General features: G+C 36.5%; 1 protein-coding gene across 1 annotated transcript in view; it reads left to right on the top strand.

The window, feature by feature from the left end:
* The window catches only part of LOC121428601 (serine/threonine kinase-like domain-containing protein STKLD1), a 44,642-nt gene that overhangs the window by 17,475 nt on the left and 13,594 nt on the right, over positions 1 to 13,573 (top strand). Inside the window, exons 6-14 of the mRNA XM_041625358.1 lie at positions 817 to 887; positions 1,876 to 1,988; positions 2,903 to 3,015; positions 3,853 to 3,933; positions 6,457 to 6,530; positions 8,164 to 8,255; positions 8,763 to 8,801; positions 10,168 to 10,239; positions 11,923 to 12,039. Coding sequence (XP_041481292.1) covers positions 817 to 887; positions 1,876 to 1,988; positions 2,903 to 3,015; positions 3,853 to 3,933; positions 6,457 to 6,530; positions 8,164 to 8,255; positions 8,763 to 8,801; positions 10,168 to 10,239; positions 11,923 to 12,039 — 772 coding nt within the window. The remainder of the gene's footprint in view (positions 1 to 816; positions 888 to 1,875; positions 1,989 to 2,902; positions 3,016 to 3,852; positions 3,934 to 6,456; positions 6,531 to 8,163; positions 8,256 to 8,762; positions 8,802 to 10,167; positions 10,240 to 11,922; positions 12,040 to 13,573) is intronic.

Raw genomic sequence — 13,573 nt, 5'->3', positions numbered from 1 at the left:
GGTAAATGCCAGTTGTGGTAACGATATCAAAATGAGTTCGTACAGAATCCAAGGAAATGACCACCAAAGTGTCTGTATAAATAAAAGTATGTGCCAAAGGATTCTGGAAGAAATTGTGTAATTGCTGAGAAATTAGCAAATAAGCACAGGATTCGGGTCAAGCGTCGGGCCGACATTCAAAGCAATAATAATACACTGTCCCACGTGCGCTTATCTGTGTTGGTGATCTTCAGTGTAAACATTTTTCAGCGTAGATTTCAAGATTTCACAAAGTTCAGTTTATGTAACTGTACCAGATCTAGATTCGCGATGATATACTGACAATTAAGCCTGGTTTTACAGACTTTCTCATGAAAGTAGTGTTTACTGCAACTACTGACATTTCTCTAAAAACTTTATTTTTTCCTGAAATTTTCAGCCGGGATGTAATTGGTCTTCTTGACCCTTGACAAATCTTAAATCATTGATTAATTCTGTACTGGCATCACTTTTGCTTTAGATCAATAAGAATAATGAGTATGTTTTCTTTATCCAGGTTAGCCACTTCTATTATAAAGCTGCCTTACCAGCAGGCCCTGCATAAACGTAATACCCTTCTTGGATCTAACTCCTGAGGGCCGAGCTAGAGGGCAAAGGTTACATTTTAAAAAGTCTTTGGTATAATTCAGCCGGGTATAGAATCCACAACCTCCCGTCCATGAGGCGGCACTACACCACTGAGCCACCATGCCTGGTTTGAATTAATTCATAATCAATGATTCATCATAAGATATATAGTAAAAAAAATTAAACAAAGAAATCTCTTTTTTTTTTCAGATCCTGAAGAAATGGTGTGGACAGATGATCGAAGCTCTTGAATTCGTGCATAAAAGAAAAGTCATTCACAGGTAATTAAAGTAGAAATAATACACCGGTGACATTCGGAAGAGTGACCTGCCCAAGCTTCCTTCAGAACAGTTCTAATATGCCCAGGGCTCGGGTGTTTGAATTGTTTTCAGGGTACCCTGTGTGGGTTTTAATTCTAATTCCCAAGAAAATACTGTGCATTATTTGTTTTATGACATGCTAATTTTGGATCCCTGTCGGTTGATGAATCACCCTCATCTTCAGTCATCAGTCATAATGCTTGTCTATACCTCTCATTACATGTCAAAGTAAAATCATGCATATTAGGCAAAATTAATGGCTTGGCACTTGTCTGCCCTGAACCAATTCTTTGATAAAGGTCCATTTTATTGTCTTCACTTTGCTAAGTTTTTCTGAAATTTTTGAAAAATATTTATCACAGTCACAATCACAATATTCTGAATATCAAACAGATAATAACGATTTAAGAGATTTGTTTCCTGCAGAATAGTCCCCTCATTACCGGTGTGTTAGCTCAGTTGGTAGAGCGTCCGTCTCATAACCAGGAGGTCGGGGGTTCAAACCCCGGCCGCGTCAGACCAAAAGACGTTAAAAGATGGGAGTTGCTGCTACCCTGTTTGGCATTCAACGATTAAAGGGATAGAGCCTCGTTGATCTGGCGCTGCACAGTGGCTGCTGGGCCCACGATCAATTGGGCAAAGCAAATTTTCGGAGTATTTCATTTCATGTCTATTTCGAACAATAAATAAATTATGGATTTTTTTATTTAAATGTATGTACATTGGTTTACTTGATAGTCCTCTGAGAATCAGAGAAGAAGATATTCATTTTGAATTATTGGCCACAGATAATGCATTCTTTTTCTGACTTATTTCCCAACCAAAAAAAGTTACCACGTCGTGAAAGTGAATTTATTTAGAGGGATATTTCAATGAACAAATCTTTGGTTGAATATTTTTAAGAATAAATCTTAAAGTAAAGTAAACTATTCATTTTATTGATGTGCAGAGATTTGAAACCAAGTAACATCTTCCTCACCGATGACCTCACACTCTCACTTGGAGACTTTGGTGTAGCAACCATCATGGATGACGCTAGAACCAAGGCTAGGACTACTGTGGGTGAGTGATACTGTATTAAAGAAAAAAACACCAGGGCCCATCTGACATAAAGTTACAGTTGATCCAATCAATCTCAATTGTATGGAAATCCATCCATACCATAATTTTTCCACAGGAAGTTTGCACAATGTCCTTTGAAAACAAAGAAAAGCATATTGAATTTTCAAGAAAATATATCAGTGGACATCATTCTAGAAAATATGTTGAACAAGCATGCTTTTTAGATGATGACGTTGCTGGCTTTCCATATTTGTGGTTGATTTGATCGATCATAACTCTTTGTAAGACGGGGCCAAGTTGTGGTTACGATCTGAGAATGAATTCAAACAGAATCTAATAGAATGATCACCAAAGTTTGTATACGTTGGAATAAAAAAAATTGTCAAAAGTTTGTAGTAGAAAAAGTGCCATGGCTGAGAAATGGACAATAAAGTATGGTTTTCCACCCAAATGTTGGGGGTTGTTTTTTTTTAAAAAGCAATAATGATATGCTACCCCACATGTGCGCATCCGTGTGGATGATCTCCAGTGCGGTCACATTTTAGCTTAGATTTCACAGAGTTGGGTTTTTGTAAAGTAAACTAGGTCTAGATCTAATATGATGTGATGGCAACAAGACCCTGATTTTGCAGACTTTCCCATGAAATCAGTATTTACTGCAGCTTCGTCATCTGTACCTTTTAATAGAAAGTAGTAATAGGAGGCATTAGATTTCTCATCAATACCGTAGAATTTTCTGATTTGGGGAAATAAGCAGTAATGTGCTTGAATATGGAAGAGAGCGCAGAGAAGATTTTGAGACCCTGCAAGTTCATGAAATCCAAATACCGGAATGGATGATAATTTTACCCTGATACCTTGTTTTATCAAATTAATAACTTTATGATATGACCTTTTCCTTTGACCTTTATCAGGTTCAATGAACTGGATGGCACCTGAGGTTTTAGAGAAGCCATACGATGAGAGAAGCGATGTCTGGTCTTTAGGCTGTATTATTCTTGAGATGGCTACTTGTGGATTCTTAGATGTAAGAAGTTAGTTTGTATTTTACCCTGAAGACCACTGCACACCTTACGATCGATCTGTGACCCGATTTTGGAATAAAGCGTAGAATTTGATGCTGATATTGAGACATGGCATATCTTACTGTGTAATGTTCATTGTACAAATACCTATGTGCAATTTGTGACTATGCTGTCATCCTATAAAAGTGAATTTAATCTCTAGTCGTAATGACATCATAGCAATCGTCAATCAGCTACGATTTGAAACTAATTTGGCCTTTACTCCAAAATAAAGGCTTGCAATCATCCCAAATTGTTATATTTGTATTCTTTCACTTAATTTGAGCCTCAAATAAAAAAAAATACTTTCCATTCACATTTCAGAAATTGAGCAAAATGCAATTTGTTCCAAAATCCGATCATGGACCAGACTTGAGGTGTGGAGTAGCCTTGATAGATTTGAAATGATTGGACTCCTCTCCAGAGAAAAAGATTACATAAGGGCTTTGGATGACACTGCCTCTGAAATGCTCAAAAGAGCCCTGGAAAATAATGCAATGTTAAACTTATTTGTCATTATCGAGGCAGTCGGTTTTGAAAAGTGGCTCCCAAAAATTGAAAGTTAATTGCCTGGTCATCTCACAGCCATGAGGAAAACTGGCACATTCGTCACCTATTACATAATCTAGAGAATTGTAAAGTACGAAAACAGAAGGAATTGATTAAGAATTATTTGCTCTGATTTGTGCAGGAAATCATAATTAATGCTCTAATTCATTTTGAAATGCTTTTAAATTGATTTTCCTGGATGCCTTGAAATTCTTGAATTAATGAGATTGTTTGACCTTTATTTACCCTAGACGCAATCAGTGGGTCAAGTTTTAATGGACATCAAGCAAGATCCAGCTAGATTAGAAGAGGTTCTAGAAACAGTGAGTAAGGTAAGCTGTGCATTTGACTCATTTTGTTGTTTGTTGTTTTTTGGGGAAGAGTTAATATTTTCCTTTAATACAGCGGACACACAAAATTTAGGGGTGGCTCCATCCGTTTTCATCAACAATGAAATCACAGGTGGACGGATGCTCGATGGATATAGCAGAGATGCCAACCAGTACAATTTTATCGTATTGAGTACGATAAAACAAGTAAAATACGACAGTACGATTTTGGCCATCAAAAATACGATTTCCCGACTTTCTGTCATTGTCCTGTTTTTGTCCCATATATGTGTGCTGTGTATGTATAAGCACAGTTTCAAATTGCCAAGTGCGTCTTTTTTTCAGTACCATAAAAAGTGAGCTACGTCCGTCTTTTTTTTCTTCCTGTAATACATGTACGCGCGTGCTTCCAGTAGCGGTAACAGTTTTTCCCTACTTCACCATGTGCAATTTCTAATGCACACATTTCCAGTCGGGATATCACAATTCTGTGATATAGTAATTTGAATTGCACAGGAGATAAATCCCCGTTCACAGCACATAGGATGTGCGAGTCTTTTATCCTCACAGTCGCCGACTTTGCTTGTCAAAACGGAGCCTTATTAATCCAAAATCAATAGTTGTGAATTATAGCTTTTTAATTTCTTTCTTGGTGAGGGGTAAATATCAGACAATAAATCATCAAACAAGGCTCCATCTAAAAAAAATAGGAGGACGCCGTGCACTTGAGTGTGGTACTTGTATGCTGTTAGCTAGCCAGTTTGAGCTCATGTTCTCTGCCAGAGCTCTGGGTGAGAATTCTATCAGTAATGGCCTAAGTGATGGTGATTTTCTGTTTCAGATAGAGTTTAGATTTCATGTTAATTTTTGAAAACTGTCAAAAAACTTCATGATTTCTTCATTGTGATGAATATTTAAGTTATTTATGAATACATTTTCACAGAATTTAGACTCTCCCAGAATGAAAGGCATTTTCTGTGAAGATCTGCGTTTTCAAATAACTTGTGAAAAACTTAAGGTACATGAACCTACAATACATGTACATTTAAAAATTTACATGTAGCCTGTGGCTATGTGCTGGAATTTGAATAGACTGAGTTAGATATTGATTTAATTTCTTCATTTCTTTAACATAATTTATATGCAATCCAAGTGCACCTCACAGTCACAATCATACACAAACACTCACCCACAACCGTGATTCTAACCATGAAAAAAACCTTAAAAAATTTTTTTCTAAATTTTTTATTTGATCTGAATTCTCTCTTTTTTATATGTTTATTTTATTCATTTATTTAGATTTTTTTTTGGGGGGTTCATTGTTTGTGGTTCATTAAAGATGAAAAGTAAATAAGCCCATGTAAAGGGGATGTGGAGTGAGGGTGTCAAAACACACTTAAACATTTAAATCTGATTTCTTAGTTGTTTGAATAAGCCTATTACTTAGCATGCTATTTCTGTACTAATTAAAAAATTGCAGGAGCTGCGCTTACTATAAACAAATTTGAGTGTGGTTCACAGTTATATTCTTTTTTTAAATTGCCCCTGGTTCCAGAAAATTGCCCCCGGTTCCTGTAAAAAGCCTGCGAGCCCAGGGCAATTTTTCAAAAAAAATTCAAGGCTTGCACTGGTCATGTTGAGTTTTCGTGAAAATCTGATTTTTCACTAAAAAATATGATTTTTGAGGATATTCAGTCTGATTTTTTGTGTCAAGAGGTTGGCATCTCTGATATAGAGCGTATGAAATACTATGCAAAAAGTGCACAACAGATATTTAATGTTTTCCAACGGATGGCAAGATTCTTTTCCATTTTACATCCTCTCTGCATTCTTAAGTGCAGTGGGACCAAGCCACTACATCCATATGCAGTTGTTGACAATTATGAGTGCACAGACATAAATGACAGTTGTAATAATTTCATAATAACTTTGAAAAAGAATCCAATAAAATGACCATCAAATTGTTTGTATACATTAACACAAGGGGTATGCGAAATGATCATGGTAAAAAATGCGTAATTGCTGAGAAATTAGCAAAATAAGCAAGGCATTCAAGTCAGGTGTCAGGCCTGTTTCCAAGAATAAAAATACAATTGTCTCACACAAGCCTGTCTGTGTTGGTGATCTTCAGTAATTGTTTTACAGCTTAGATTTCACAACGTGGGTCATGTAAGTGTACAAGATCTAGATGAACGTTGCTGTGGTGACAGTTAAACATTTAAACAGTTTCACATGATATTATTCTTTGTTGCAACTACACTAACTTAGCTTTAATTCAATTTTCTCTTGTAAATGATATAAGAATGCAAGGTTCTTGGGAGAACGCAGCTTTCTGGCAGAAACAGTGAAAAAATTTTGAATGAATTATTTAAAGAAGACAAGTTGTTTTCAACCAAATACACGTTATTAATATTGACAGGCTTGTTTTGCTTAAGAACATTTAATCGTAGTGATTTTTCTTTGTTTTTTTCTCTCACATTGTAGTGTGTATTGTATAATGATAATTGGTATTTTGTCTATTTTCAGACTTACTCTGCAGATCTTAGTCAAGTTATTCGCACGATGCTGAGGAGAAACTTTCAACAAAGGCCATCAGCATTGTAAGCTTCTTTTACATCCTTTGTTTATATAATTTATTCATTATTATTTTTTTTCTATGTCACTCCCATTATATAGATGTTAGAGTGTTCCTGCTCTGTATTCAGAATTTAAAAAAAATACTTATATCAGTATGAAACTGTCATAGCCAGCTCAATTTATGTTATTAAATTTTTCGAATCCTAGATCTTCTTGACTTCTAGGAAGAACAGAGCCATTATATCAATGGCTCTTAATAAAGTGATCCATCTCTATCTTTTTAAGTGTTTATATATTTGTTTTTAATATTTTAACAATGTATTTTGTTGTGATTTTTATACCGTACAGTAAATAAAACCAAACCAATAATTCTCTTATCTCAATTATTTTGAGCGATATAAAGCCTGAAATATTATTGTAATATGCGGGAGAAGTCCTAAATTTGTTTTTGTCAGATTATGGCCTAGGATGTAACTATTGGGTAGTCTGTCATTCATAAATGCACCAATATTCATTGGTTATGGTAAATGACTTTAACATGTTGGCACAACAAACCTGCAGTCAATTGTATTAAGTCAAAATATAGGTCCAAAAATTAATTCCAAGTCAACAATTGATAGTGAATCTGCAATTAATTGCAGTTCTACGTGAAGCAACAGAAAATGATAATAATTGGCATTTATATAGCGCTTTATCAATCTACGACTGTTCAAAGCGCTTCACAATTATTATTACCTGGTCACTGGATTCATAGCATTCCAAGCAGCCTGTTAGGCGCAAGCTTGCAAAACCAACCACAATGACGGTTGTTTCCTACCGGTACCCAATTAGCACCTGGGTGAGAGTGGCAAAGTGTGGATTGACGCCTTGCCAAAGTGCGCTAGGCCATTGTGGGATTCGAACATACGACCCTCTGATTACAAGGCGATAGTCAGAACCGCTACACCACGGCGCTTCAACAAAATATATATTGATTTGCTGTGACAATTTTTAGAATAAAACTGTTATTTTTGTATATCACCCTTATTCAATGTGAAAACAAAGGAAGAAATAAGTCTAGGTTACTTGGTTTTTTAGAACAAAGTACAGGAAAAAAGTTATTGAAAATGAATTACAAGTTAAGAACAACAAGAAATTGACATAAAAGGATTATACATCGTTGCCTTCCCTCACAAAGGCCGTTACTTTAGCCCGCACTACGTATTGCCTTCCCACAAAAGGGCAGTTAGTGCGGCCTGCGCGTCGCCTTCCCGCACAAAGGCCGTTACCACGTACTGTTCACTGCACGTTAGCACGTGCAGTGCACGCTAATAGCCATTATGTGGAAAGGCGAAGTGCAGTGTGCGCTAACAGCCATTGTGCGGGAAGGCGGTGACATGTACTTTGGTGATTCAGAAAGAAAAATGAGACAGGCGAAGTGCAGTGTGCGCTAACAGCCATTGTGCGGGAAGGCGGTGACATGTACTTTGGTGATTCAGAAAGAAAAATGAAACTGTAAATTAAGCACTCTTTACAATCTTAAAGCACAGAGTTTGAAACAAAAAAAGAAAGTTGTGGCATCTCTCTTGCAACTCTCTTGAAAGATTGATTTCCCTCTTTTGTGAAACACATTTCGACTCCCTCTCAGACAACCTCCATTCTTATTTGGCTCCACAGAGAATTGGTAGAGTTACCTTACATCAAGGAATGCCTAGCATTGAGCAACTCAGCTCTGACCGGCAAAAAGAAGGAGAAACAGAAGGCAGCAAGTAAGACAATTTTGTTGTGAATTCATTTTGATTGGAATTTGATTTTACGTAAATGCCAGGGTAGCATTTCATGAAAGGACTTGTCATATGTTTTATCCGACGAGTCCTGTTCTATCCGAAAGTTACCATAGTAAGAGTACTTCTTAGCCAATCAGAATTGAGGAAAGATGGCAGATCTGACAACTTTTGGGACAAAATATGTTGATGAAACACTCCCCCAGGAGTAGTAACGATCATAATGAGATTGAACCGAATCCAAAAAATGACCAACCAAGTGTTCATATGTGTAAATTAAAAATATATATATGCCAAATTACTATTGTAAGACATGTGTAACTGTTCACAAAATTAGCAAAATAATCATTGCATTGTTGTCAGGGAACAGATTCTTTTCCAAGCAATGATGGTGTACAGCCCCATGTGTTCACAATGAATGTGAAGTCAGTACTTTTTTTGTTTATACATGTATTTCTTTATATTGTTTTGTTATTTTCTTACTTCTAACAGAGGATTGTCCAACAGATAAGGGTATTCCTGGTGTCATAGGTAAGTCAATATCATTCTTCATTTAGTACTTATCTGGCAAGGCATTAATCTACAATTGCCACTCTCTACCCTTGTTTAAACCTGGTTTGTTTTCATTTGGTCTAATGCCAATTCGTCCAAATGCCAACTGGGGTCCGTTGCAGAAAGAGTTGCGTTTAAACGCAAGTAAAAAAATCAATCGCAAGTCCCAAATGCGCGCTGTTGATTGGTTGAAAATCAAGTTGCGCATGATTTTTAGAGTTGCGATTGATTGCAACTCTTTCTGCAAAGGGCCCCAGGTCTACTATCAGTCCATCCAATATCCACATGGTTTGATTGCCATTCCGTCCACTCACCATTTTGTCTAATAACCAGGTGGGTGTTTCATAAAGATGTTCGTAAGTTAAGAGCGACTTTAAGAACGACCGGTGATCCTTTCTTGTGGTAAATGGTATATACATTGGCGATGGTTAAACTGTAAGAAAGGTTCACCAGTCGTTCTTAAAGTCGCTCTTATCTTACGAACAGCTTTATGAAACGGCCTCCAGTTGGTCTAATAGCTATTTAGTCCATGTACCATTTGGTTTAATTAAGCAAAGTGTTAATTGGGCAAAATCAATATTATACCAACTCGTTATGAGACAAAACGGTTATAGACAAACTGGTGATTAGACAAAGTGACGATTGGACCTAATGGTTATAGGACCGATTGGTTGTTAGACGAAATGTCGATGGACGGAATGGCATCAGACTACATGAAGGTAGGACATGCGGTGAGTGAACGAGTTGGCAGAGGACAAATTGGCAATTTAACGTGTTAAGTGTTGAATGGGTACATGTACCTGTTACAGTGTAAATATTAGGTTTGAATCTGACAGCACTCTAATGGAGCAACTGGTATGGAATATTTGCCAAGGCCCTGTTCAATTCATTCATTTGACATTCCTTAAAAAACATACAAACATATATACAATTATGATAGGATACAACAACAGAAGAGTAAAAGAATTTAAATCACAGTATAAGCAATAAAAAATGGTAGAAATATAAAAGAAATGAAAAGGTCAAGGTCACAGTGACTTGTTTTCATATCATCCTTCTGAAGTCCTTGTTAATGCGATACTTTAGTTGAACTTAACCTTAGCTCATGTAGTTTGGTGTGTATGATACTAGCATAGATCCTAGCAATTGATTTTGAGGTCAGAAGGTCAAAGGTGAAGTCGCCATCTTCCACTTTTCTTGCTTGACCAATAACTCCATTTTCTGTGTTACAGACAGATGTATTATGTACTCGCCTTAGCGTCACCCTTGTTCATGTTGAAATCATCTATTCTCAAGCTTTAGAAGCAGTTCATGCATCATTTTATTTTATCTTCTTTCTTTTCAGCTTTCATTACAGAGAATAAAGATAATGAGATCTCCATTACAAGAGCATTCAAATATCTCAACACACTTCAAAGTAAGTAAAACTTGAAATAAAAAAAAAGAAAAAAAAACACCATGTAATTGTGCAAAGTATGACCAGATTCAAAACTAAGAACTACTGACTGACTAAATAAGGCGGATGGGCTGGTTTGGATCAGGGGGGGGGGGGGGAAATCACATGGAGCTCAGGGACAGTTTTGCCCCCGATCGTTCTAAATATCCCTGGAAAATAATGTAGATATATGGACTGCTTTGAGAGGCATGGTTTGTTTCTAGAGGCTCAAGGGGACTGCAACGCGACTATGCCCGAGGGCATGGTTTGACCGGTGCTGTACCCGCTAACCGAAAGAAACAACCATGTCTCAAATATCAAAGCTTTCAAGATATATTTTATGAATCGGATTAATAACAAGTCCTCTCCAAAATAGTCTAGATCTACAACTAGATCTAAATCTAGAGTCTAATGTTTATAGATTATGCTAGGTCCTAAACAAGTTAGCCTAGCTAGGCCTAACGTTAACATAAGATCTAGATTTCAAAAATCAAAGCAGTCTGTACGGTAAGTTACAATTTTATATTTTCTGAACCGAATTGATAATTGATTTCCAAGTCTAACTTCTCCAAAATAATCTTTAAAATTTATTTTAGATATAAATTTAGTGTTTAACGTTTCAATTCTAGATTACTCTAGGCCCTAAAACAAGTCAGGCCTAACGTTAGGTCTCAAAAGCAAAACAGTCCATAGACCATACCGGTACAGTTTACATTTTATGAACTGAATTGATAATAGTTTCTAACATTAAGTCTAATATCTCCAAAATAGTCTAAAGTTAGATCTACTATCTAGATCTAAATATCTAGATCTAGGTTCACTCTACATCAGATGTAAGATTAAGCGGAAGAGTTAACGTTAGATCTAGATCTATAACAAGTTAGGCCTAATTTTACATAAGACCCCCTGTCTCTGACTTTATTCATAACGTAGACCCAGGCCTAAAGTTAAACCTTAACGTTATTTAACAGGACTCGCCTTATGCAAGCAAATAACATCAGCAAAGGCAAGGCCTGAAGGACATCCGTCACGACTGATGTTAGTAATAAATTCCCTTCCGATTCTTTCTTTAATGTCTTTATTTATAAAGAATACTTAATAAAATATTGGGGATAGACCAAGATGAAACCAAGCGTCCGTATCGTTTCATCGATATGACATATTCGTTGCGTGCACACGAGCAATAAGCGCGTAAATGCGCGAGTTGCCTAAAATTATCAATTAAATCACGCTCATATTTATGGTATCCGCAATCACCGCAGAAGGCAACTTTTGCACGCAATCAAATGGGGATCTCAGCCAAAGTTTGCTTTGCCCGTTGTTAGGGGCGGGTCAGGGGGCAACGGGCAGAAACCTTGTTAACTATGCCTGTTGCCCATGGTTACCACCTTAGTTGTTTTCGCAGGCATGGTCAAATACATGACCCCATTTTTGACAAATCAGAGGAACTGATTATTCAACATTCTTAGGAAGAGGTTTATAAAAAAACAACACAGCCCCAGAAAATCTCTAGTTATTGCAATGTTAATGCTTGTCCAATGTTGCATACTTATATAACTTATATAATTAATTCTCTTTGTTTTAAAAGGCTGGCCTCTGTTAATGCTTGTCTGAAGTATGGAATAGCCCTTCAGTTATCTCTTGATATGTTTTTTTTTTCTGTAGCTCCTCAGATTGATGAGGCGGGTAAGAAGCTGATTATCACCTGTATGAAGAGTAATGTATCAGAAGTAGCTTTACAGATAGAAGCCTGCCGACTCCTACTGACTCTCACAGCAGCTGGTAAGACTCATTGGTCCGTATTCTGTTAGCAGGTTTAACTTAAACTCAGGTTTAAAGTTGTGGTTTAAGTATGGATAGCCAATTGTTACATAAATCACTAATGGTAGAGATATTATATTTCAGCTCATTTGGCTCTGAAATAATTTATAATTGTCTAGGAAGTATAAATAGATTATTGTCTTCACCATCGATAAATCAGGAAAGAGCAAAGTAAACTTAAGAAACATTCAACTTAATAAAAAAAATTTGATACTTTTGGCTTCCTATACTTAAACCACAACTTCAAACCTGAGTTTAAGTTAAACCTGACTTCAGAATACGGGCCAGAGTGAATACACACTAACCCAATGCCTTCTGGAACTAGTTATTCCCTGTACAATGTATAAGGGAATTACGGAATTCAGTAGTCGATGGGTTAACTGTAGAGCCTTGCTTTCATGAAAGAGCACCACTCAGGAGTAAAAAGATAGTTTAACTTTGTATAGGTTTGCAAAATTCTGAGCTGTAGGGCCCTACGTGATGTCAATTCATGCCATACAGTAGTGATTTCTGTCATTGGCATCATTACATGTTTCACAATAAGATATCACAAAAAAAAGTGATTATTTTATTCCATATGGACACTTATGGCTGTAATTAAGCTGCCGATTAGCTTCTCAGGGGATTCCTGACCTAATGGTTACCAATTTGGTTACAGTATTAGCTTTTAGATTGATAAAAAAGACTAGATTTTTTTATGAAGTTAAGACAATCCCTTTAAGGCAGTGGGTGTAAACATATTTTAAATGGATTTTCAATTGTTCACGAACTTTAGGGTGAGGTCTAGACAGATAAAAAGCAAATGATTGTGCCTGTATAAATGTGCATCTTGTCAGTAGGCAAGCTAGAAGATATTTGATATAGGGTCTTTTCACACGTGAATCTTGAATCATCATTGTAATGATGATTGCTATTGTAATCGTGACTGTGAATAGCGTTTGTGATGCTAATCATGTTGTAGTTTAGTTCACACGTTCTAAATGTTCGTCATTAGCTTTATTTTTCACTGGAATCATTCAAATTACGCCTTTTTTTTACCGTGTGAAAGGGCGGATGGTGCTTTTTCATTGTGGTTACAAATAGCTACACTACTGCTCCACATGTTTTAATGTATTATCAGCAGTGTACAATGTCACACTTGAAATAAATTTGTTAAGAGTCGAGGGGGTGTTTTCATAAATACGTACATGTTACGTAGAGTCACACTAGAAATTTCTGTTGCATGTTGTAGAAAGCACATCACTGCATTGATCAAGGGGCCCATTTCATTGAGAGTTACAACACTTTGCCATTATGGCCACTACCATGGTAACCTTGATTTTGATTAGCTGATGAGCCCTGTTGCCATGGTAGTTGCCATAATGGCAAATTTACAACAGTTGTAACTCTTTATGAAACGGGATGACACGCACTACCGCGTATCCACCAATCAGATTATGTGATAAATAAAGTGTGCACATTGGCGTTTAAGCATGACACTAATCACACTTAGATT

The sequence above is a fragment of the Lytechinus variegatus genome, chromosome 15, assembly GCF_018143015.1.
Source record: "Lytechinus variegatus isolate NC3 chromosome 15, Lvar_3.0, whole genome shotgun sequence".
NCBI classification, from domain to species: Eukaryota; Metazoa; Echinodermata; class Echinoidea; order Temnopleuroida; family Toxopneustidae; genus Lytechinus; species Lytechinus variegatus.
Note: the sequence above shows the minus strand (reverse complement) of the source record. Positions and strands in the feature narration are given on the sequence as shown.